This window comes from Ceratotherium simum, chromosome 2 (genome assembly GCF_057802395.1).
Source record: "Ceratotherium simum simum isolate JZ-2026a chromosome 2, ASM5780239v1, whole genome shotgun sequence".
NCBI lineage: Eukaryota > Metazoa > Chordata > Mammalia > Perissodactyla > Rhinocerotidae > Ceratotherium > Ceratotherium simum.
Genome location: NC_141901.1, coordinates 2,154,679 through 2,180,972, shown reverse-complemented (window position 1 = coordinate 2,180,972; position 26,294 = coordinate 2,154,679). Strand labels below are relative to the sequence as shown.

The 26,294-nt window shown below is 41.5% G+C and overlaps 1 protein-coding gene across 2 annotated transcripts; it reads left to right on the top strand.

Annotated features, from left to right (window-relative positions):
• The first annotated feature begins 7,351 nt into the window (after window positions 1–7,351).
• On the top strand, window positions 7,352–25,497 carry ELK4 (ETS transcription factor ELK4). Of its 2 annotated transcripts, none has more exons than XM_087437206.1 (5): window positions 7,352–7,615; window positions 13,072–13,287; window positions 14,290–15,156; window positions 15,946–16,062; window positions 17,462–25,497. In XM_087437206.1, exons 2-5 carry the CDS (start codon window positions 13,081–13,083, stop codon window positions 17,558–17,560), a joined length of 1,290 nt encoding a protein of 429 aa, XP_087293332.1. In that variant the 5' UTR covers window positions 7,352–7,615; window positions 13,072–13,080; the 3' UTR covers window positions 17,561–25,497. The 2 variants fall into 2 exon arrangements, with proteins under 2 accessions (XP_087293332.1, XP_087293333.1); XM_087437207.1 differs by lacking the exon at window positions 7,352–7,615 and adding an exon at window positions 7,689–8,487.
• Window positions 25,498–26,294: the final 797 nt, after the last annotated feature.

The following is a 26,294-nucleotide window of genomic DNA, read 5'->3' as shown; positions in this document are numbered from 1 at the left end:
TGTAGCCCTCTCCTAGCCTGGTGCCTGCACTTAGCAGGAACTCAAGAAATATTTGTTAAATGAACGAAGGCTGGAAGGAACAATTACATCTAACTGGGGTGGAGGTGGGCAGTGGTCAGGAGCAGCAGAGAAGTAACATCTGAGAGCTGGGCCTTCCTTGAGGTGGGAGTTCTTCATTCAATATCTACCAAGTGCATGTTATGTGCCAGGCATTGGGCTGGGAGACGCTGGGTGTGCGAAGATGTTGACACAGTATTTGCTTTCAAGGAATTCTATGGGATGGAGGTGACATTCCAGGATGAGGGAGCTACATAAACAAAAGGCTGCAGTCCTGGAAGTGCCTTATGTGTTTGAGGGGCTGTAGTGTGTGAGGCTGGAGATTAGGCTGTAAAGGGTCACCGATCAAAACAGGGAACACCGAAGGGTGATATGGCCTTTACACCTTGCCCTTTGCAGGCCTGCCAGCCTAGAGTTTGGACTTTATCCTGGAAGCACCAGAGAAATCAATCATTGGACACTCTAAAACAGACGAGTGACATGATCAAATGTGTGTTTCAGAAAGTTTCCTTGTGGTAATGTGGAGGATGGGCAGGAATGCTTGGAAACTGGGAGAGAAGTTAGAAGGCTACTGCAATAGTCGTAGCAAGAGATGGGAGAGCCTTGGGGACAGGCATGAAGAGGGGACAGATGTGAGATATTCCAGAGATAGGATACAACAGTCCAGGGTGACCAATTGTGTGTGGAGGGTGAGGAAGAAGGAATTATTGAGCATGACTGAGATGTCTGGGTAGTGCGTTCAACTGAATTTGGGCAGGAGGATTTGGTTTGGGTGGTAGGTATGGGTAATGAGTTCCAGTTGTATATTCTGAGATGGAGGGATCATGAGGACATCCGGGTAGAGAAATCCTATAGGAAACTGGAGACATGGATCCAGAGTTCAGGGGACAAGTAAGGGTCAGAGGTAAAGGTTAGGGTTTATTAGCATTTGGGTGGTGAATGAAGCCTGAAAGAGAATGAGATCCTCCATGCAGAGTGCGTTGAGGGACAACAGTCCAAAAGATAGAGCCCATTCTTCAGAGCTGGTGGGACAGAAGCCCCAAAAGAGGCAAAAGCTGGCCAGAGAGATAGAAGGTGAGTCCTGGGAGCCAAGAGAGGATTGTCTTTCAGAGAAGATATCAGGAAGGGACACCTAGCCTGCTTTGGAGGTCAGGGGACGTTCACCTGAAGAGGCGATATCTAGACAGGTCTGGAGGATGAGTAGAAGATGGTGAATGGGATAATGCCTGGAAAGGGGAAGTCAGATCTGGCAGTTAGGATGGCTGCAGCCTTCAGTAGGGAAGAGTTGATGGTGGGGACAGTAGACACACTGGGTAGATTGAAGAGTGAGTGGAAGGTGAGAGAGTGTAGACAGCAAATAGAAACCATTATTTCTTGAAGTCTGATATTGAAGGGAAGGAAAGAGAGGAAAAGAGAGGTTGACAGTTGAAGGGGACGTTTTCCTAGGTGGGTGAGACTTGGACGTGTTTACCAGGGGAAGGCGAGGGAGACGAGGATAAAGACCCGAGGCAACAGTGGATGGAGCACGCCGTGGGGCAGTGGAGGGAGGCTGCAGAGCTTCGGTCACACCGCTCTTCCCTGTCAGGCATGTTTGTGCCTCCAAGCTGTGCTACACCATGCCCTTGCCTAGAAGGTCTGGTCGCTCCACGACCATTTATCAGCAGCTCCTGGGGTAGCGACTGTGCTGGGTGCTGGGCTGCAACGGTGAACGAGACCTAGCCTCTCCTCTCAAGGAGCCAGTCCAAAGGGTTGAAGAGACAAATAAGAAATTTCAGGTCAGCGTGGTGAGTGCCACAAACGGGGTCAGTACTGGACAGGATGGGAGACGCTGATGTCGCAAACCCAGCCTAGGGGCTTGGGGGGCCTCCCTGGAGCAGGGGGCATTGGAGCTGAGACCTAAGGTGGGAGATAGCCAGGGGGGCAAAGCAGGGGAGAAGGCATTCCAAACAGAATGTTTTCCCTGCGAATGTCCTCTCCAACTTCCTCTAACCCCCGACACCCTGCAGTGCTCAGGTTATGCTCTCTGGTGGGAACCCGAGGATCCTCCTGACCCTCCTACTCCCTACTCCCAGCACACAGTTCTTACACCTCTTTAACTAACACCCCTGCCTGAATCATAGTGGTTTTTACCCTCTTGTTCATTAGAAACTTCTAAAGAGAAGAGACTGGCCTTAGTCATCTTTGTATCTCCTAAAGTATCTGGTGCAGTGCTCTGCACTTGGTCAATGCTTAAAAAATATTTTTTGATATGAAATCTTCTCAGGCCCAAGGACCACTATCACGGCTAATAAATTCTCAAGGGGGCCACTAGCAGGGTTAAGGCACAGAGGTTAAAAGGGAAAGGAAAAGTAGGCACAGGAAGAAAAATAAGGCTGAGAGAGAGGGCTGGGGTGGGAGTGGGAGGAAGTGGAGAGAGAAAGATGAAGTGCAAACACAGTGGAGAGGGTACAATTCCAAACAAACTCTCCCCAGGACTCTCTTCTCCATGAAACCTTGCCTCTAGATTCTTCTCTGTCATGGGAGAACCCCCGTTCTCCCTCTTCTTGAGGGCTCTCCCACCGGCATCCGATTCCCAGGCATATTCAATCCGTTACAGCATCACAGCTGCATTTTCGGAGAAGCTGGGAGAAAGAAGGGAGAAAAAGAAGCCCTACAGACCCAACAATTTTCTTACTTTACAAGGTGGGCCCACGCAGAATTCAGATCTCCTTCCTTTGAGAGTCTGAAGGAGGGAAGCCGGCGGCTGTGTCACACTTCTGAATTGGGTATACAACTCACAAGCAGTTCTCCGGCACAGAAAAACTAACTTTGTTTTGCAGCTGGATAAATAAAGTCAGGAAGAAAAAAGCTGGCATTACACAGTTTTGAATTGGACCAAGTCTTTAAACCCCACCTCTTTCAGGAAACGTTCCCTAATGCGGTGGGAGGTGGTAATTTCGCTCCCTCTCCTACACCCGCCTCACCACAACATGAAACCCTGTTTAGAGCTGCAATTATCCCTTCATTTGTCAGCTTGACTTCGCCTTCCGCATCATCTGTGGATCTTTAGCTGAATTCTTTGCCAACGTCAATAGGATCAAAAGAGATAACAGATAACGTGAAAGAACTCTAAAAACAATGGAAGTCATGGATAGTAATGATGGTCTCTGAGGGTGTCAATGTCGCAGGTCCAAGACTGAAATTCCTAGAAAAAAGAACAAAGCCTCTTTGAGTTTCTTCCATAGTAAACAGCATAGTATTATACATTGGTGAATTAATTGTAATTGAAAAAGAAATTTTTTCCAGCCAGTTATCATAAAATATACAAGAGAAGAAACAAAACTTCTGGCTTAAAATTCAGAGCAATATGTATCCCACAAGGAGTTGGTCAAACCACCCAGAATCTTACATGGTTAGAAACAAGGTTGATTTCAGGAGTTTTTGTCAATTAAGTTACATCTTTTTCAAGGGGCAGTTAGGAATAAAGTGAGCAGTTCCCTCCTCCTTCTCTCATATGTACTCCATATCAATTTTCATAAGCCCAGAAAAAGTACATTTGTCAAAGACCAATAAAATTATTTTAGGTTAAAAATATTAGTGGAGGAGGAAAGAAGATTGAATGTAGATTCCAAAGACGACAATTATGTGAAGTTATTAGCGAGGTGTGTTTGTGACAGGTCATTAGTGTATTAGATAGTTGCTATGCCCCAGGCACATGGTTGCAGTAACTCATATCTGGTCATGTCTTCTCTGAGAAAACAGTGTGCTGTGTGAAGATTACAGGGAGGGCTGAGAGATGTTGCCATGAACTTTCCTCATGCCTAGAGGCTACAGGTACCTTGTTCAAGGACCTTTTCACGGGTTTTTCTCTGGATCTTGAATACCCTCTCATTGTAAACCTTATTATTAGGGATGAAACTTCTTTGCCCAGAATAATAGTCTTGGTGAAAAGATATCTCTAACCATCATTTCACTGGTTGTCTTTGGTGAATTTTAGGGCCTTGAAAGGTAGTGGGGTTAGCAAATGCTGCCAAATTCAATACACAGCTAGCCTGTATTTTATTTTCAAAGACAACTTTTCCTCTAAGGTGTCAACCCCCACAAATATGGTAACTCCAGGGTCATTTAAAAAGAGCTCAAAGCATAGTTTGATCAACTGTCTTTCTTTTACTCTACCCACTACAGACTAGATGTGAAAGGTATGAGTCGCTCTTATTTTTAAAGATGTTGAAAGTGAGACCCAGAAAGGATACATTATAAGGATTTTCTCAGGAAGATCAAGCTTTAAGTTTAAGAGAGATTAAAATGCTAGAACCCAGAGTCCCCGACCTTTATTCTTCCATCTCAGTCATGCGTAGCTTGCTTCACAGCTGTCCGTATCTGGGGTTGTTGGTGCTCCCTATGACTTAAAGGATATCTCTTCTTCATTTCCTGTGCTGCAAGACACTGCCTGAAAGACATAACAGGCCATCGGATGGCTCCACGCTTGCTCAGTCAGAGTCCGTGAAATATTTCTTTAGGAAAAAGGGATACTAACTTGGGGTAATGATGAAGCAATGAAATAGAAGAGAGGGAAGGACAAGTTGCCTTGAGAAGAAATGACTGCAACTAGGTGTCATTGGGAGAGGAAATGTAATTAAATTAGGGGAATAGAGGCAGCAGGGCTGAGACAACTGTAATGGTTAAAAAACACAGTCTGCAGCAACTAGAAGGATGTGCAACTTTGACATACAACTATCTACTGGGGCTTTGGGGGAAAAAAAGGAGGAGGATTGGCAATAGCTGTTAGCTCAGAGCCGGTCTTCCTCAGCAAAAAGAGGAGGATTAGCACGGATGTTAGCTCAGGGCTGATCTTCCTCACACACACACACACACACACACTCTAAATCAATCAATCAATCAATCAATAAATAAAATTAAATAAAAACACAGTCTAGGGCAGGTCAGGCAGAAAACATACATTTGAACACTTAAATAAAATCTGCAAGTTTTATTTCAGATAGCCCTGAGTAGCTAAGGCTAAGACTGGGAATCCATCTATCTGGTGGGAAAATGACGAAACAAGATAACAAAAAGCATAGTCTGTTTGGTTGACCAACATAACCACTGCGGGGTCTGCAAAAACAGAACCACCTGTCCCTTGAGGACCCATGCAGAGATTCTGTATTTACAGAACCCCGAGTGGGAAAACCAGGCGCACTAATTAACTTTCCCCCCCAGGTCACTAATCTGAAACCTACTTTTCTTCTAGTTTCTCTGCTGTCAACATGTACTCTGTTTAAAAAAAAGAAAACAAGAGCCAATTTAAAAGCAGACAGACTTGTGATGACCAATTTAAGAACTCCCAAGGTGGGCTCTTTTCCAAAAATACATGGCAATTGACAATCCTATCACCTAAGTCTAGAGGGTCATGACGCAGTGCCAGACCCAGAGGCTGCACCAGATGTTCACTGCTAGTCTGGGCAGAATGGGTAGTCTGCACAGGAGCTCCACAACTCAACTGCTCTTGGTGTGTGGCTTTCTCACGAAACCTTTCCATAAACAACTGTTTCCAAAGGGTGTATCTTAGCCTATCTTAATAATTCTTATTTTTTCCTCTTGGTTTCTAAAATGGAAGCTGTTGCAAGAAAAAAAATTTATATCAGGGGCCAAGACTGCTGGTGCTATTCAGATATTGCATGTTCCTTTTCAAGCATTTTTTTTTTTTTTTGGTGAGGAAGATTAGCCCTCAGCTAACGTCTGTTGCCAACCCTCCTCTTTTTGCTGAGGAAGACTGGCCTGGGCTAACATCCATGCCCATCTTCCTCTACTTTACATGTGGGATGCCTGCCACCGCATGGCTTGATAAGCAGTGCACAGGTCCCCACCCAGGAACCCCCGGCTGCCGAAGCCAAGCCCAAAAACTTAACCACTACACCACGGGCCAGCCCCCAAGCACATATTTCTTAATGAAAATATGTTTACATTCTTTGGTAAAATTATTTTAGAAAAGCTAACATCTTTTGGTAATGTTGCTTCTACAAGAACTTCTTTGTATTATAATTACTCTGTATTATGGTGGAGGAGGTTGGAAATCAAAGGAAGTGATGATTCTCTTCCAAGAGCCTACAAAGGGATGATAGGGTCACATTTCGCCCAGTGAGTTCAATTAATTTTACTTCAAATTCAATTGTGGGAGAATGGGGAGGCAAAAATAAATGACATCACCATTTACTGGGTGTCTACTATGTGCCAGGTTATGCGCTAAGCAAATTATAGCCTTTATCTCATTTAATCTCAGCAACACTGCACAGTATCTTCATTTTATATGAGGAACTGAGGTTCAGAGAGGTTAAGCAACTCGCTGCAGGTCACACAGCTAGTTAATGGCCAGGAACAACTAGGAAATGAGACGCTGGTCTCTGGATTCCTGTTAAATAGAATATGCACTCTATTTCTCGGAGCTTTTGTTCAGCAGTCCAGCTTATTAATGACTGCATCCTTTCTGCTGCTAAATTATTCAAGTAGCCTCTTGTACCATGTGTGACCTGGTTCCTTAAGAACTATATTTAATGAGAACCTATGGGTAGAAACTCTGCTAGGTGACTTATGCACCTTATCTCCTTTAATCATCACAACTCGAAGAGATCAGGTTCTCTCCGTCTTACAGATGATGCAAGTGTTTGGGAAGGTTCAGAACATTGCTAAGACCGCCGAGGGAGTGACGGGAGAGCCACGCCTGGATTCCAGGTCTGACTCCAAAGCCAGAACCCGCTTTCCCCGACACCAGGGTCTCATCTGTCAGTGCCTAGGCCGGAGGGGACACCCAGCGTCTGTGGTCCCGGGACCCGGCGCTTCGCCGACGAAGCTGTGGCGGCCCAGCTTCCCGTCAACGCTGCCGGGAAAGGCAGGCCGGGCGGCCCGGGAGGAGAAGCCCTCGCACTCGCGCCCCGCAACCCCAGAGGCGGTCCCCGGAAGGCCGCCCGCGGGCGCCGCCCCTTCTCGGGACGGGGAGGCCCCGACACACGCGGCAGCTCGGGAGCGGCGAGGCCGGCTCGCACGCCTCAGCACACAGTAACCGGCAGCGCCCGGCGGAGAGGGGCAAGGCGGGGCCTGCAGGGGGAGCCCTCGCCGCGCCCACAGCCGCACCCCCGACGCCCCAGGCCCGCGTCAGGGCGGCCGCAGCTCTTAGCGCCCCGCGGCGGGCGGCCCCGCCCCGCCCCGGAAGTGACGCGCGGCGGCTGCGGCGTCAGGGAGGGGTCCCGCCGCAGCCGGGGGGTTTGAGAGTGGCGGCGGCGGCACAGCGCCCGGCGGGCCGGGCTGGGAACGCCCCGAGCGCGCGCCCGGCGGTAGCGCCGACGTCCCGCGCCGCGTGCGGGGGCGGGAGGGCGCGGCGCGAGGAACCGCGGCGGGTGCGGCGGCGGCGGCGGGAGATGCGGGTGGCTGTGGGCACCCGGCGGGCTCGGCTCGGCCGCCGCCGCCTTCTCCGGCTCCGCCGCGGGGGTCGCAGCGGCTGCCGCGCCGCCCTCGAGTTCCCAGCGTGAGGCGGCGGCGGGCGGAGAGCAGCACAGTGTTCGAGGCGGAGACCCGGAGGGAGACGGTGAGCGGCCCGCCCCGCGGCCCGTGCGCTGCGGCCCCGTCGGGGTCTCGTGGCCGCCCCCGCCGGCGGGGCGCGGGGCCGAAGGCTCGCAGCACAACAGGAAGTGGGCGCGGGGGGCGCGCCCCGGTGGCCCCGGGGCGCCCTGTGCGGTCCCGCGGGCCCTCTGGCGGAGCTGGCGGTAGTCTTTCTGCTGGAGCGGCGAGGCGGGGAGCAGTGCTGACTTTCTGTAGCGACAGGAAGTTGGAAACTGAAAGTACAGTAATTCGGAGCTCTCCAGGGCCCGTGAGGCTGCGGCTCTCCTCGGACTTTGATCTCCTGTGGGGCGCAGGGTCAGCCGCGTCTCTGCCTCCCCCCAGCTCGCTCTTCATCCGGTGTCGAGTTTCATTTCTTTTTCTGCTTCTCTCCAGCATCCCCCCGCCCCCTGACTTTCCGCTTAAGGTACAGCTGCCCCAGGCTGGTGGTGTCTGCGTTCCTAGGAAGAGCGACTGGAAACGTGTTTTGGAGGCGGAATACTAATTGGTCCTGGCGGGAAATAAGGGGTGTTGTTGACTGAAGTAGTCACAAGATGTACAGCTGGCTTTTCCCAGGCTGTTGCTGTTTGACGTTTAGGGCATTTAAGTAAAGACTAGAGTTTTCCTCCTCCTCAGAACTGCTCGCCTATCTCTTTGGTTGGTGGATCAGAGCCTCCCTCCACCCTTGTCTCCCACCCACCACCCCACTGCGTGAAAAACTTCGTACGTCAGTATTTAGGACTGGCAGTGGTGTTTTCGTTAAGATGTAGTGTGATTCAATTTTCCCGCCTCGGGAATTCTCTCCTCTTTGATTTTATTTAAACATTAAAACTGCATGAATGGAATCCGTCACATTCTTAGGTAACTGTCTTGAAGTTTTATTGTAATGTAATAGTATACTTTTAATAGTATCAATATAGGATACTGTGCAGCTAGATACACCTGGTTACTTTTTGACAACGACTGTGATTTTAATTCAAAGCTAGTCTTGATACATTTCATAATTTGGTTTTATTTTATCTAAGCAGCACGCTGAATTTGGAGACCTTTTTTGGGTCTTAGCTACTGTTTCTGAAAAATAGTTGGGCTATGGGGTCACCACAGCAACTGGACTATGTGTATTATAAACATGTAGAGGGTGGAAAAGGTTTCATTTAATAGAGACTTCCTTTCCCTGATAAGTTATTTCACCATGCTCCCTCTTTCAATTCAGCACAGGGATTAATCTGCTATCTTTGAAGTGTTAAGGTAGTTATATTTTCATCAGTTAACCCCCTCAAAAATCAGATTCCTTCATTTGGATCAGTTAAGTATTTCCCTCCTTCATTATACTTTTAGTAAAAAACACTTAAGATTTTTTTGTGTGTGTGAGGAAGATCAGCCCTGAGCTAACATCTGCCAAACCTCCTCTTTTTGCTGAGGAAGACTGGCTCTGGGCTAACATCTGTGCCCATCTTCCTCCACTTTATATGGGACGCCGCCACAGCGTGGTTTGACAAGTGGTGCATCGGTGTGTGCCCAGGATCCGAACCCGGGCCACCAGCAGCGGAGCGTGTGCACTTAACCGCTACGCCACGGGGCCGGTCCCAAGATGTACATTTTATGTCTGTTAATTTTTCACAAAAGAAAATTCTTTCCCAGTACTTCAGTCCAAAACCACAATGCCCTTTTTCTTTCCTTTCAACCTTCTATCCCAGATGCACTGTAAAGTCCTGAAGAAGCATCCTCGCTTTCCGCAAGTTAGGTTTTGCCCTGAAGTATCCAAGAGCTCACCAGAATTTGACCCAATACACGCCACTCCCCTCGTAACCAAAGGGGAAAGTGGAAGTTAAACCCGAACCACCTTGGGAACACCGGTGCTTTTGGGAACCTCTCCTTCGCTTAGGATGGAACTTGTGTGCTCATTGTGGAGATGTTGATGGTTATTTCTGTCTTTTTGCATGTACCACTTAGCCATTATAAATCTAGGGCTCAAGCGTTATCTACATGATAGGTATTAAGCCTCTAGGATTTGGTTTTGGAAATTTTTCCAAAAACAAATGGAATTATAGACACCAAGTTTGTAGTAGCCTTGAGATTCCAGTTTTTTCCCTGTCTTTCCTTTCTTCTTTCCTTCTCCCCCTCCTTCTGTCATTATCATCATCTTCCTCCTCCTCCTCCACTCTCTCATTCACTGGCAAAAGCACACCCGCCCACCTCTACCCCTAATAGCATTCTTGATATGAAGATGATGTTTGGAAGTGTGGAGACTGAGTTCTTTGGTTAAGCTAAAATTTACTAGAGAGTAGTTTTAACAGATTTAGACTAACAAATAATTGTTTAAATGGGAAACATGTAGTTAACAAGTAACTTGGAGTGAACAGGCTTCATCAGAAGAAAGGGCTCTTTGGTAAATTCAGAGAAATGACAGGGAACACCTCCCCCCGCCAATACTTGATGGATATAATATAAAACCACTGTTTTAACCCAGCTTCAGTGAGGCTGTGTGGAAACTATGATTTCCAGTGGGCATGGCTATTTAGCATTAAAGTAGCACCTCATATTTGTAGATTATTAGTATCTAACGTAATACTTTACAACCATCTGGTGATGTGAATGCTTTTATCCATCTGGGGAAGTGGTTTCCCTAATGAGCAGACTACATGGCTGTGAAGAAGGAGACTTGGCTTCATGGCCTCAGCTTCTGCATGAACTCTGTAACTGTGGGGGCACCCGCCCCTTCCTGTCCTTTATTGTTTTCCCGTCTCTACTTTTGGACGACAGTATCTGTATAACCAGCTTCAAAATGATAACTGTGAGGATTATTGGAGGACATTTTGAGTGTCTCAGAAAAATTATAGAAACCCAGATATTTTCCACTACAGTTCCTCATCTCTGCCCTTTTTGGAAGCAAACATAGTTGACACTTAAGGATCCCATCCTCTGGGGCCAGCCCGGTGGCGCAAGCGGTTAAGTGCGCGCGCTCCGCTGCGGTGGGCCGGGGTTCACAGGTTCGGATCCCCGGCACGCACCGACGCACTGCTTGGCAAGCCATGCTGTGGTGGCGTCCCATATAAAGTGGAGGAAGATGGGCATGGGTGTTAGCCCACAGCCAGTCTTCCTCAGCAAAAAAGAGGAGGATTGGCAGATGTTAGCTCAGGGCCGATCTTCCTCACAAAAAAAAAAAGAAAGAAAGGATCCCATCCTCTGTGAGTTATTCATTGTTGTAATTAGGCTTCTCAGGCCTAACTTTTGTAATGTTTGTAGTGTTTGTTTTTAACATCTTTATTGAGATAGACCATAAAATTTACTTACTTGAAGTCTTCAATTCAGTGGTTTTAGTAAATTCATAGAGTTGTGTAAACACCACCACAATCTAAGTTTAGAATATTTTCATCATCCCATTAGCAGTCACTCTGGATTCTTCTCCCACCCATCCCCCATACCTCAGCCCTAAGCAACCACTGATCTACTTCTGTCTAATCGGTTTGCCTATTCTGGACATTTCATATAAATGGAGTCATACAATATGTGGTCTTTGGTGGCTGGCTTCTTTCACTTAAATAATGTTTTCAAGGTTCATGTTGTAGCATGTATCAGTACTTCATTCCTTTTTTCTGGCCTAGTAATATTCTACTGTATGGTTATACTACATTTTGCTTGTCCATTCGTCATTTGATGGACATTTGGGTGTTCCTGCTTTGTAGATGTTATGAATAATGCTGCTAGGAACATTCCTATACAAGTATCTGTGTGGACGTATATTTTCATTTCTCTTGGGTATATACCTAAGAGTGGAATTGCTGGGTCATATGGTAACTATGTTAGCATTTTGAGGAACTGCTAGACTGTTTTCCAAAGTGGCTATACCATTTTACATTCCCATCAGCAATGTGGAGGGCTTCACTTTCTCCACATCCTAGTCAACACCTGTTACTGTCTGTCTCTTTGGTTATAGCCATCCTAGTAGGTGTAAAGTGGTATCTTAGGTGATTTTGACTTTCATTTCCCTAATAACTAATGATGTTGAGCATCTTTTCATGTGCTTATTGCCCATTCGTGTATCTTCTTTGGACAAGTGTCTTTTCAAATTCTTTGCCTTATTTCTTTTTTTTTAATTGTAAGAGTTCTTTATATATTTTTGATACAAGTCCCTTATGATTTGAAAATATTGTCTTCCCATTTGATTGTATTGTTTGCAGCACAAAGTTTTAAATTTTGATGTAGTCTAATTTACCTGTTTTTGTAGTATTTTAATGGAATAGAGTTAATTTGTTTTCAAGTCCTGTTATGATTCCTTGAGATCTCATTCCCAGATAAAGAAAGGAGGGTTTTTTTGTTTGTGTGTGTGTAAAGTTCAGTTATGGGTTTCTTAGGTTGTGCTTATATGTATTTGCCCAGAGTTTTTTGCCATGAAGAATTCTTCCTAACAGACAAGATGTCTTGAAGTTTTGAGGAGCATTTCCTTGCTGCTCCATTGCCTAAACCAATGGTTATCAACCCGGATGATTTTTTTCTCCCAGGAGAACATTTGGTGATGTCTGGAGACATTTTTGGTTGTCAAAACTGGCCAGGGGATGCTACTGGCATTTAGTGGGCAGAGGCCAGGGATGCTGTTAAACAAACTACAATGCACAGGGCAGGCTCCAGCAACAAAGATTATCTGGCCCAAAATATCAGTAGTGCCGAAGTTGAGAAACTCTGGCCTAAACAGAAGATCACAAAACTTGAGATATTGAAAGATTTTTCAGTTCATGTCTTGATAATTAAATAAAGGTTGCTAATCAAATAAAAGGAGGATCTATGCAGATGGAATCCCTGTGGACAGAATGGTGACAGAACTTGTAAATTAAATCAGGGAACATTTTGCTGAATTTTCAGTGCTGTCAATTTATATGTAAATTACATTTATGATAATGGAAGCTATTTGGAGGAGAAATAAACCAGTGGAGCAAAAGTAGATTATTCCCTACACCTTCAGGGCACCCTGAGACACACACGTACACATAGGAATTTTGGCAAACAAACCACTGGGTTGACTTAGATAGATGCTGAAAATGGTGGTCTCCTCGGAGAATACGACAATGAGTTTTTATGGCAAAATTTAATGACAGTGATACTGTAGTGACTGGCAATCATCAGTCTGCTTCTATAATTTATGGAACTAGGGTTTTCTCCTAGCAAGGCTTTTTTTAAGCAGCGTGGTGTGCTTAAGTGTTTGGACTCTGAATCCAGATTGCCTGGGTTTAAATCTCAGCTCCACCATTTCCTTGTGTGGCCTTTGACAGGTTACTTAAGTCTTTGTCATGTTTAAAATGAGACTGCAATAGAATCTGTCTCACAGGATTGTTGTGGGGATGAAATGAAGTAATACATTAGAGCACTTACAACAGTGCCTGCCATCTAGTGTATGTAAGTGTTGGCTGTTAATATTATTATGTATCTCATGCCTCATGCCTCTTTCAGCTCTTGGCTATGGACAGTGCTATCACCCTGTGGCAGTTCCTCCTTCAGCTCCTACAGAAGCCTCAGAACAAGCACATGATCTGCTGGACGTCTAATGATGGGGAGTTCAAGCTTCTGCAGGCAGAAGAGGTGGCTCGTCTCTGGGGCATTCGAAAGAACAAGCCTAATATGAATTATGACAAACTCAGCCGAGCCCTCAGATACTATTACGTAAAGGTAATACACATCCTCCTCAAAACAAGAATTGTTTCTCTTCTGTTGAGGTTGTAGGTATTAATGTCTTGGTTTATTTTAATCTAGTTTACTTTATAGCTTCAGCAGTTTGGAATTAGGATGAAAGATGTAAGTGATCCAGCTGTATTTCTATAAACTCTTATTCAGTACCCCACTCCCGTTACACACATTTTATTCCTAATTGCAGTTGTTTTCGAAGACAAAATGAGTATAGGGTTGAAATAAGGAAAAGGAAATTTGAGATTCTTGAGGATAAATAAATATTCTTTTGTATATCATGATTTACTTTTAAAGTTGTCATTTATATACGTTTTTTAGCTTTACTTAATTTTTACTTTTTAGTTTAACCCAGAGAACACAAATTAATACTTAGAATAACTGTTAATGCATAGATTTGATTTCTCAGTTAAAATGGTAATTTTTTGTTTAATGTCATATTATTTTGAATATATTCTTTGGGCACTGAGGTAAAATAAATGGCTCAAAAGGGTAGAATTATGAGAAGCTGAGATCTTAATTTCTTTCACCTTTCCGTGGTTAATCTTGCCAGTTTTCTTGTATGGAGACATGAGGTAAGAAACAACTGGAATTTTTGAAGGAAGTAGGAACCTTAGCAGAAGGATTGTTCTAAATTCCTTTCTGTGTTCTCAGGATGTGTATGGCTGTACCTTTGGAATTATTTGAGATTGCAGTTCTGTGATTTTTGACTTAATACAGATATTAGAGTGTTAAGAATTAAAATCTTTCAGCTTTTATGTAACATATTAGTTCAGTTATTAATAAAACATTTAAGTGTTCTTGCCTTAACTTATCCTCCATAATAGTAGGGACTGTGTTTGGTATGGCTAGATAAATTTAGATGATTTTGAAGCTTTTAAGTAAACTGCTTGTCAAATAGAGAACCTCACTGGGTCAGCCTTTTCCTGAGCTCTGGGAGGTAAGTTTATAAGAAAGTATAAGAATGCTTATTTTATTTATCTACAGAATATCATTAAAAAAGTGAATGGTCAGAAGTTTGTGTACAAGTTTGTCTCTTACCCAGAGATTTTGAAGATGGATCCAATGACAGTAGGCAGGATTGAGGGAGACTGTGAAGCTTTAAGCTTTAGTGAAGTCAGCAGCAGTTTCAGAGATGTGGAGAATGGAGGGAAAGAGAAGCCACCTCATCCTGGCGCCAAGACCTCTAGCCGCAATGACTATATACACTCTGGCTTATATTCTTCCTTCACTCTCAACTCTTTGAACTCCTCCAATAAGAAGGTTTTCAAATCTATAAAGATTGAGAATCCAGCTGAGAAATTGGCAGAGAAAAAATCTCCTCAGGAGCCAGCACCATCTGTCATCAAATTTGTAACAACACCTTCCAAAAAGCCACCAGTTGAACCTGTCGCTGCCGCCTTTTCTACTGGCCCAAGTATTTCTCCATCTTCAGAAGAAACTGTCCAAGTGCTGGAGACTTTGGCTTCCCCCAAACTGCCTTCCCTGGAAGCCCCAGCCTCTGCATCCAATGTAACTGCTGCCACGCCTCCTGTTTCGTCCATGCCCCCTTCTTTGCAGGAGCCTCCTAGAACACCTTCGCCACCGCTGAGTTCTAACCCAGACATTGACACAGACATCGATTCGGTGGCTTCTCAGCCAATGGAACTTGCAGAGAACTTGCCACTGGAGCCTAAAGACCAGGATTCATTTTTGCTAGAAAAGGACAAAACAAATAATTCATCAAGATCCAAGAAGCCTAAAGGATTAGAGCTGGCGCCCACCCTTGTGATCACAGGCAGTGATCCGAGCCCACTGGGAATATTAAGTCCATCTCTCCCTACAGCTTCTCTTACGCCAGCACTTTTTTCACAGGTAACTTTCTCTTTAATGCCACCATTATTTGCATTTACTCACCTTTTTAAGCAAATCCAGAATTTATAACCTCAAGTTCTCATTCTGCTACTGAGGTTTGTCTTAGAAAGGTTATATATGACCCAGTGAAAGTAACCCAGTTCCTCACCTTAGTTAGGACTGCCAAAATAAAAGGTTTGGAGGATTGTGTTAAAAAATGCATTGTTCTACGAGGAAATAAATGTTTTGGTTTTTCCACTTCTTCCTAAAGAAAATAAAAGTATTGTCTCTCTCTCTCTTTTTTTTTTTTTTTTTTTGGTCTTATAAAACTGGTATCTTATGGGAAAAACAGTGATAATCTCAAGTTAGAAAACAATAGGTTCTGAGAACCTTAAGAAAAGTGACTGGTGTGATGTTGAGTAACAAGTTTATACAGTTACATTAGATATTTCTTAATTTGCTCACCTCATATAACAGTTAAATAGATAGATTACTCCCACACCTTCTTATTATTAAGGAAAAAATATGTTGTTGACTCAGTTACCCATTATTTCTCCGTACCTGAATTCAGATTGAGTTTTCCATTTGGGAAAGAACCTACAAAAGACGGGTTAGAAAATATTTTGACCTTTTTCTTTCTTAGTTTGTCAAAATGATTTCTGAGTTTTGCCTCATGGTAAAATTGCTTGGAGATTTTTGGAGTGGAGAAAAGAACAATATTTGAGTTCAGGGCTATTTGTCTATGATTACAAGAATAGAACATAATGCTTGTAAGTCATTTAGTGAATATTTTTGTTTTGTGTATTGCAGACGCCCATCTTACTGACTCCGAGCCCCTTGCTCTCCAGTATCCACTTTTGGAGTACTCTTAGCCCTGTTGCTCCCCTGAGTCCAGCCAGACTGCAAGGTGCTAACACTCTTTTCCAGGTAAATTACATAGAAGCCTGTCTCTTATAATTGAGGCATAGTCAATGAAGAAGGAGGCAAAACAGGAGGATCCTACTCTTCAGTTTAATCATTATAAAATGTCTATTTAATAAATATTCTTTAGATTTATTTTTGAATTTCTAAGTGTTAATTTTCTAGCCAGCAAACAGATAAATATTCACAGCGGTGTCCTTTTCATTGTTTGCTGTTACATACTTTTGAGTTAGACCAAGAATTGTTCAATACTGAAGTAGATTTTGAGCTCGCCCAATTTGTCATTTTAAATGCAAGAAATCTTTTTTAGAAAAAAAAATACACATATATTCATGCAAACACATATGCGTTTTTATATATATGTGGGGGGAATCTCTGCACATAGGTTTCGCCTTTTAACTGAAAATTAAAAAAAAATAAAACTCTTGAGAATACTGTATCAAATACTCCCATATCCCCCTCACTCAGCATTTATATTTATCAGCACTTTAAATGTGCATTTTTTAAAATGAATATTTTATTATCTCTTAACCAAGATCTTAGGAAAGGCCTTATAGCCTTTAACCGTTATTTTGCCCAAAACATGTAGACTTGATAACTTGTAGACTTTCTTCTGGTTGATTCATTCCCTTATTCAGTGACTCCCTGGGAGATTTTCTTATATTTTGTAATTTAACTTTTCATTTGTTCTTTTGGAAATGAAATGGTAAGGAAAAAGAAGAAATCTTTCTTTGTCTATATTATTTTTTTGCAAGAAGTTCTAAATTATTGAATAGAAGGAGTGTTGAGAATTTTCCATATTTCATTTTTATATTTTTCTTTGCCTCTCATAAACAGATAATTGGGTTATAGAGTGGTCTGAGACCTTAGGCAAAGTCATAGTGCTCATGTAGCTTCAGCCTGGAATCTCCCTATAGAATTGGTCCTAGAATATGTGATGGGGAACCCTTTTCTATGATAAGCACCCTACAACTATTTATACCAGTTATAAGTAGAATTAATAGATGGGCATCTCTTTCTGGACCTCTTTTTGACAGTCTGATTTGCTTTATAATTGAATTATACTCTAAAGCGCATATTGTCATTTACTGAACTTTCTAAAACCTTCATTTGAAGTTAAATGTAAACCTGTATACCTTAGGATAGGCGGGAAGGTATAGGTTTGTCCTTTCCATTCCATCAGGGTCGGCTAGAGAGAGTTAGTATTTAACATGTAGGACAAACAATTTTTTTCTTTAAAGTTTTTATTATGACATCATATTCTTCCATGATAAACAGTTACTGCCTTTGTCCTGTGAGCCACTGCAGGTGGCTGTCATGTTCTGCCTCAGGGAATATAGTAGGGACAGAAAGTGAAAGTTGGGTTGAGTAATAGGATGATAATGTGTTTTATTTTCTTTCTCAGTTTCCTTCTGTACTGAACAGTCATGGGCCGTTCACTCTGTCTGGCCTGGATGGACCTTCCACCCCTGGCCCATTTTCCCCAGATCTACAGAAAACATAACCTATGCACTTGTGGAATGAAAGAACAAAGGAATAAAGAAGCGGGGACGTTCAACATGATTATATTTGAAGTGAGCAATTGATAGTTCCACAATGCTAATAATAGACTATTGTGATTTTTGCCGTTCCTCATTGAAATGCCTTTTTAGGTTTTCCTTTGAATAAGACTCAAATTGGACTATGTATAAAAATGCCTTAATTGGAGTCCTAACTCCACCTCCCTCTTTTTCTTTTTTTTTTAAATATTTTGAACTTTGTGTTAAAGGAATTTTTGGTGGGGTTTAGCAGCTGGCTATGCTTTGCAAGAGTGATTAAGAACAAAGTTACTCCTTCTGCCTTATTGGAACTCTTTGGCCAAGAAAAAAAGCATGCTTTGAGTATATTATTTAAAGACGTATTAGTTAAATGAAATTGGCCATATTTTTAGGACTAAGTGTGCTCTGTTGAATAACTAAAAGTGAGCTGTACATAAGCAGTGACAGAGAAGAATCTTTCCTATTCACACAAAGTAAGATTGGAGCAGTACTATTGGGGAGATTCTATTCTGCTGTGAATGTAACCTGTGTAAGCAACTCCACAAAAAGGCATCTCATTGACATTTATTCAGGGTAGGTCTCTTAGCCACATGTGTGATCTTGTCTGAACCTGTCATCAGAGCATGGTGCTAGTCTATTTCAAGATAGGAAGATCTTTAAACCTGGGGTTTAAGATAGTATTTGGAACAGCCAGTGAGTGTATGGGACCCCATGTCTAGCACAGAAATGTTGTTTGCTCTCTGGGTGATGTGATTACACACCCGTGGAATACAGCATGGTAAATGATGGCTTTTAGGATGATGAACCTGGGTTTTGAAATTTTGAGGCATCTCTTGAGTAAAAGATTGAATAAGATAACCTGAAACAACATGTGGGGCTTTTCCCAGTTTGAAGATACTCAGTGTGAGGATGTTTTCTGTTTATTTTACGCCCTTTTCTCCTGTATATTTATCTTCTTTTAAATTTAAGGTTGTTAGAGATTGTGATAGTTTTAAAGATGTAATTTAGGAAGATGAAAAGCAAAGTGAAGCCTCCAAATCTGTAGTAAGGTAAAGATGTGCTTATTTCTTTGAATTATTATTTTTTTAATTAGGGAGGAACAGAGTTCACTTGGAAATCCTCATACGTAGGGATTGGATTGTTCATATTAGTAGTGAAAAATTTAGGCCTTTGTCTCTACATTACCAAATTTATGAAATATTACCATATGGTAATCAATGCAAGGTGCAGACAGATTTGTTGATCCCTCAAATCAATCCCTGAATTGATACCAACATCACAGTGGAATCTTTTGAAAAACTTAGCTTTAAAGTCCAGAATTAGATTATATACTGCCGCTACCACCACCACCCTGCCCTTTAAACTAGTCTTTTAACCCTAGAAATAGTTCCTATAATTGAGTCACATGAACTGAAATGGAATGAGGGAGTAAAGACTTGAGGGCTCAAAATGACACTGATACAAACCAGCTTCTTCCAGGTGCATAATGTTCACTTTAAATTTGTTTGTATACAGTGTACAGTTTGTATACTAGTGTAAGACGCTGCTGCTAGTTGGTTAGTAGCGAGGGACAGTATTCGTGGAGCTGCCTTCTATTTGTAGTGTTGGAGACCTGTTGCTCGTTCGTTTGTGGTCATCAGCTGGAAGTTCTGTCCCTGAGAGGTGCAATAGTGGTGGTGAGAGGTCGTGTTCAGTAGTGATGGGGAATGGCATATTGGACTTTTTCCCCTTATCAAATCATTTAGTTCGCATGTGTTTGCAATTAGACCTCTCAGCAGCACTTTGGAATAGTTTTCTTAGGTTAGTTAACACTTTGTACTTTAAATAAGTAAATATCGATAGCTTGATTTAACTAGATATTTTAAATTTTGAAAGCAGAAAAAGTATTTTATCTTTTTGAATTAAAGGAGAAAAGCCATTGATTTGTTTTCACAGATGATGTCTTTGATAATGAATTGTCTTGGCACAGGTCTTGGCACAGGGGTATCTGGGAACCAAGGGCACCACTAAAACTCAGTCCTAGGAAGCAGTTTTAGGGAGTCCTCTGTTTATAAACCTATTTTTCTTCCCTATCCCGGAAGCATCTTAAGAGGTGTGGGCCTTAGGAGGGTGATGATCTGCTTTCTCCTTGAGATCAGCTAATCTGGGGAAGCTTCGGTGTGCGTGTGCACGTGTGCGGGTGTTTCTTTTTTTAAATGAAAGTTTACAACCTTAGCTCAAGTGTATGAGGCCGACCATTCTATTTGTAAACTACCTCCTTCCTGGAAAAGTCTCAGCTTCATATTTTTTTGAACACGCGGCAGAGTTCTTAGCATCAAAAGGTGACATACCACTTAAGATCAGTATTCACTGGAGAGGTTTACATTTGGTAGCTAGAGCTGGCATCCATCACTAGTCACTTTGCCAGGATGAATGCTGGTGGCAAAAGTTGCCTAAGTTAAGGTAGGGGAGCAGGTTGAATGAGTTTTTGAGGCATCTGCTGTAATTATCTTAGCTTTTCATCTGCTCTGGCCCATATCTACTCAGTCATATGCTGGAAAATGTTTTAACAACCAGGTTCTCTGAAGGGAAATAAAAAAGCCCTAAGTTGTAGCATTTGCCAATTTCTATGATGTAAACTACTCCTGTGGCTGATCTTAAGCCAACACCTTGGAGTTGAGAAGGGTGCACACAGTTGGCTCAGTGCCCCACGCTGAGCCAACAGACCACTGCATTTATTTTACCCTTGGATGCATTTTCACATAATTTCTAAAATAATTTTTTTCTTATTCATATGCTTATTTTTAAAAATACAAAATTAAAATCACGTCTGACTTCAGTAATCTTTTTTTTCATGGTTTATCACAGTGCTTTTGTGTTGTTATATTCTTTACGGCATATTTTGTGTTTTCAAAGGTGGAAACTTCCACTGATTTTTAAAAACTTATACATAATGGAAGAAAAGAATCTAGAAGCCCTCAAAAGGTCATCCTTAAGCTTCCTAGAGTTAAAATATAGGTTTAATTTTTTCACATTTTGATGGTTAAAATATAGGTATAATTCTGTTTTTCAAATTTTGATGGGGAAAGTAAGCCCATGAGCCTGTGGAGTAAAAGGGCAGATTTGTTTTTTTAACTGGAAGAATTCCAACTATGTTAGAGATCAAAAAAAGCAGGCCTAGCTGTTGAATCTGTTTGCCTGGCACAATTTCTAGTTTTCTCCATACTGTGTGTCCCTTAGGTTTGGAGGGGAAAATGAATCAGAGGCTTGGAATTCTGGAGCTGTAACTGTAGGCTATAGTGTCTCTTCAGTTCTCTTCATACCTGCATTGTAGGATTTCTGGTCTAATGACATTGTTTCATCCTGAGCTCCGAATTTGTGTTATGATTCTAAAGTTCTAGAAGGCAGTTTTGTATGTTTCTAGTGACTGTAAGCACATTAGAGGCACCCATTGGCATTTCAGAAAAGTGGTCTCCAACCTTTTGGAAAACACCTTGATCAGTAAAAGTTTTTGAACACAAATTCCCTATTGCAAATTCATATGTATGTTAAGTTATATACCGCTATACTAAAGTGATAGGTACATTACAAGACATAGCAAACATAGAAATTAGGGATGGCATAAACACGAAGCCTTGAGGAAAGTGCTAGTGTTTTCTGCCTGCACCCAGTAGACTCTTGTGCGCCCCTGGCAGTGTGCACTCTTCTTTACCTGCTGCTGACTCAGGACACTGCTTCTCAGTCGCTTCTTATAAAAGCGGGTGCTTTTGTTGTGATATATGGAGAAATCCTTCACGTGTGTGATCTGATGTTCATGTGAAATCTCTAGAAGAGATTTGGAATTTTTCAGGAGAGTTTGTTATCAGCTTTCTGAAATTTCATATTCTTTTTCATAACTTGCCAAATAACCCATTACCAGATTGTGTCCAGAGCTTCACACATACTGTTTTTGACAGCCTGGTGTCTCTTTCTTCTTCATATTAGGTACGAATCTATAATTTACTTTTATTTTACTAATCTGCTTACAGACTTCTTTTGGCCTTATGTTATATGTTACCAACAAATTCAGAATTATTTCAAGTTACTTTATGTTAAAATATATAATAACCTCCATTTTCTAGCTGCATTAGTAACTTGTTGATTTTTCTTTATTTGTAACATTTCAGCATCTGAAGAAATACTTTTCTTGATGGGTCTGTTCTGTCTATCACTTCATTTACCATATATATTTTATTTACCCATGCCAGAAGTCTAGAATTGTGCTGAGGTGCCATTCTTGGGTGTGTGAACAAGTATGGAGACGAGTGCAGGTCTCTTTGTGCAGAAGCCTGGAGCTCTGGATGAATTACCAAACCAATAGGAAAGTTAAAAAGACTACTCCTGGTGTACGTAGTCTGTTATCTGAGGGCATGACAGAATATATTATTCCTAAATGGAACTGAGAAGTTAATTGTTCAGTCCATAGTAGTGAAGTGGAGGAACCATAATTGTCTCTAACAGGTACTCTGACCAGAGAATGGGTTCTGTGGAAAGGAATTTGTTAATTATCTTCTTGGTTTTGGGTCAACAAATAAATGTTTTGTTATTGTTTTTTAATGCTGTTGGCATTGCCTGAAACAAGGTGCTCTGTTATTCCTCTTATGTCATCGGAATTCTGCTTACTGAAGTTGCAGTTTTAATCTTAGAATCTAGAATTCTTGTGGGTGGTAGAGTACTGAGCAAGAAAAGGCGGTGGTTTGATTTCATTTCTCGTACTTGCTGGGACCTGTTAGGGTGAAAGTCATGTTTTGACCTGTAAAGAGAGCACATCTGAAAGGTGAGTTGTTGATGTAGTGTAAATGTTCCATTTGAAGCTGCCGGTTTCTTCAAGTTATGTTTCTGAAAAAAAGTTGTGAGTGATAGATTGACAGCCTGCCAGAAAATAGCAATTTCTAGGGTGCTGCCATTCCCACTTGGCCATTGTGAGAGATGGAAGCCCACAGTGGGTTACATTAGAGGGGAAATGTTGGCTTGAAGCTTTCTTCAGAAGCCAGGAAATTCAGGCTGTTGTTAACATCGTTTGAAATGAAACCTTTAACAAGAAAATTCATGAGGGATACAATCAAACTTAGTAAGTCTCTTCAACTCTAATCTTTTGAGTATAATACACATCAGGAAGTTTCGTGAGGTTTAAATTTTTATTTTTTAATATTTAATTGGGAAACTAGAGAATTTCCAAGTCAGTCTGATTTATTGGCTGAGAGAGTGTTTGTGTGTGTATAAATAAATCTATTTTTCAGAGGGAACATATATTATTCATCCTCTAGGATGGCTCCTAGGCTATTTTATACTAAAACTTAAAAAAAAAATGGCTGCACTTTGCAGTTGCCACTTTTTAAAAATTAATGCCTTGCACATTTCAGTTTTTTTAAATATATAGAATCATAGGCCTTAAAGATTAATTGCTTGCCAGCATTTCACAAATCAAGCGCTACACGTGATATACTCTAAACAAGTCATCTTAAAATGTTCTCTTATGTTCACATGTTATTAAGCAAATAAGGATGTCCTTTCTTAAAATTTCTACATTACTTTTGCTTTTGTGTAAAATCCTTATTACCTTGGGTTCTAAGTTTCTCAGAGAGGAGGTTTATACTAGAAGTAGTATTTCTAAAATACAGATTTGACCATGGATTGATACAATGATGGAGGATTCTCCACCATTAGGAACGTTGTAGCCTAATTTATCCTTTTAAACTGTACATAATAAGCATTAGCAGAAACCTCAGAGTATCTTGGGCTGAAGGTTCTTCTCAACTTTGCCTTGTTTCCCATCTCATAAGGGCCCCATTCTGGTTCTTGTCCCTTCCAAGGGTTATGAGCCTATGCTAGGACAGGCCTGGGATCTTCTGGACGGGGTTGAGGGGGGTGGGGGGGTGGTCCTGTGGCTGGGCCAGAGTTCTAGCCAATGGAATCATTCAAGTATGCCCAGAGTTCAGGGTGGGAATGCCATATACTGGTATAAAATCACTTGGCACTTTTTGGGGCACCATTATTAGCACTGTTTTGTTTCTAATAACTGGAAGCACTTAATGATTATTTCATTTGTTTAATTTCAACTTGAGTATATTGAGGGTCAGGGAAGTAAGGTTTATTTCTCGTTTATGTTTTCTGGATCTTAAGACTGTTTGGAGAAGGGATAAACATATTACCTAATGAGCCATTCTTTTGGCTAGGATGTTTTAAAATAATTTACAAGCTGTTAATATTGTGCTTTGTAGAAGTGTATGACTTTTTTAATGATTTGCAGTTGGGGGATTACACTCAACTTTGCAAACTACCCAATTTTAAGTTTCTTTTCTCTTTAATCATTGTTGCTTATTGTTTGTTATATAGGAGGCACAGTCTCTTCTAAGACATTTCAAATTTTTGTTTTTGAGGGCAGTATTACCAGTGGCCTTTACATGTACATTACATTCATTGCTTATTTGATAAAGCAGCATATTTTATGAACTTCCCTGTTCAGTATTAGTGAAATTAACTAAGATGCATATATGTAAAGATAGAAATGAATACAATTGATTCTTGATTACTCGAGGCCTATTTATTCGGTTTGGCCATTCGATTTTTTCTAATCACAGTCATATCTGTTTCTTCACTTTTGCCTTCTAGCAGTTTCATCTGTCTTTGTGGGTGGGGAGGATTAAATATGAAACTCAGCCCAGTCATTTTGCTACTGGTTAGCTTTGGTTTGAGGTGAATAAAATTTTTGACTAAAATTAGTTTTTTAGAATTATGCCCTTTATTCACCAAATAATCAAGTTGGCTAAAAAAAAAGTATATAACTTTGCATTTTGAAGAACAAACTAATAATTTTCTGTGATCCCTACTGGATCTTCAAGTGTGGACATCACTTGAAGATTACATGATGTGAAATAATAAACTTTTGATTTTCATCCACCCAATCTATAATTCAGAAGAAAAGCATTTCTGCTATGGCGTTAACACAGGAGAGATTATTCTTTTACGTCCAGGTCTTGGTTTGGGATATGTGGTAATAAGAACCTGTCGGGGTGCTTTCCTCAAACTAGATCTACTCAGCTGAGAAGACAGTTACTTCATTGTTTATTTTACTGAACTCTCTCTCTCATAATATTCAGTATCCCCTACTTTTGTGTAAATGGAATACTTATATATATAACGCAAGTGCACACCTACCCAAAGGAATGAATAATTGTTAAAGGTCATTAATAACTTGTCTTAATTTTAGTGTAATTTACATTAGGGAGACCTTCAAAGTATTAAAATCACCTTTTTTCTTTTATTTTTCCTAAAAAAGTTTTAAAATGATAATAACTGCTAATGTTTATTAAAATCACATTAATTGTTGATGCAACTGGAGAGGAACTGCCATGTCTTCTAGCTCAGCCGTCTGACGTAACCCGTTGGGAAACAAAGGGTGTTATCTTGGGGCTGACCAGGATGCCTGTGGCTCCTGCGTTCTGTTCGCATGCGGCCACGAGGCTTGACACAGAGTTTAGGTAGGTGAGAAGAAGATGCACTCACACTTTGAGGGCTTTATAATATGCTGCTGCTTTTAAAAGAAAAAAGTGTAGTTGATACTCAGTGCATCTCCAGACATGGTAAGGGGTTGCTCTGAATAACCAATCAGGTGATCATTTTTTCTATTGCTTCAAGTTTTATGCAAAAATTTTATTAAATTCTGTGATGGTGATATGCATCTTTTTAGAAAGATGATACATTAAAATATTTTATGTAAGAACTGACAGAGGAATTTGCTTTGTATAATGGCAAGCTGGCTTTAAGAAAGCACCGTAGCAAATTTACTCAAGTCCAAAATTATATAGATATGTTAATAGATATATGTGCAACTAGATATGGACAACAATTGTATTTTTTTAAATAAATATTTTTAACAAAATGATTTTCTGAATTGATTCTTCATTTCCCTCCTCTCACATCCATTGAGGTAGGTAGTCAGTTTTACATCCTTGCTAAACATAGATAAGGAAAGAGTTCAGCTTTCCCAGTGGTTATCATTAAAACCTGGCCTTCAACTGTTTGATGTGTATCTACATTAAAATAATTAAAGACTGAGTTGGATGGAGATAGGTGGTGAAAAGGGGAATTATAAAATGGTTGTTGATATTGATATAAAAAGGAATTAAGAGAGAACTGACCAGCTAGAAAAACTATTCACTGTGTGAAATCTTTATATTTTAAATTTTATTTACATTTTTTAAAAGTTTTTAAAAATTTAGTTAGATTCTTTTATTCTAGCCCTTGTAAGAAGCAGCTTTTGCATATTTCTCCTCCAGGCACCGTTCCTCGTGTAATTTTTGAGATTAGAAACTGGAGACTTCAGTTCGTTTAGCAAATGGAATTAGGCCTTTTCAGAACTGGGTCAATATAATATACATGAGGGAAAGTGGGGTTAATAGGTGGTGAAGTCACATCAGAGAGGTCTGTTTCCTGTCTCTAGGTGAAAATCATGAGATAGAGTAACGGATTGTTCTGCGGGGGACAGCAGTTCACTAATCCTGGTGAAGTGTCCCTTCCGAGGATGGGTCAGTGAGCAATGTGCAGCACCGCTGAGTGGGAACCACTTACGAGGACTGCTGGGTTCTCCTCCATTACTGTCCTCAAAATACATGACCTAAAACAGTGTCCCGTGAGGTCGAATAAGTTTGGGAAATGGGGTCGTCACCTCAATGAGGGTTG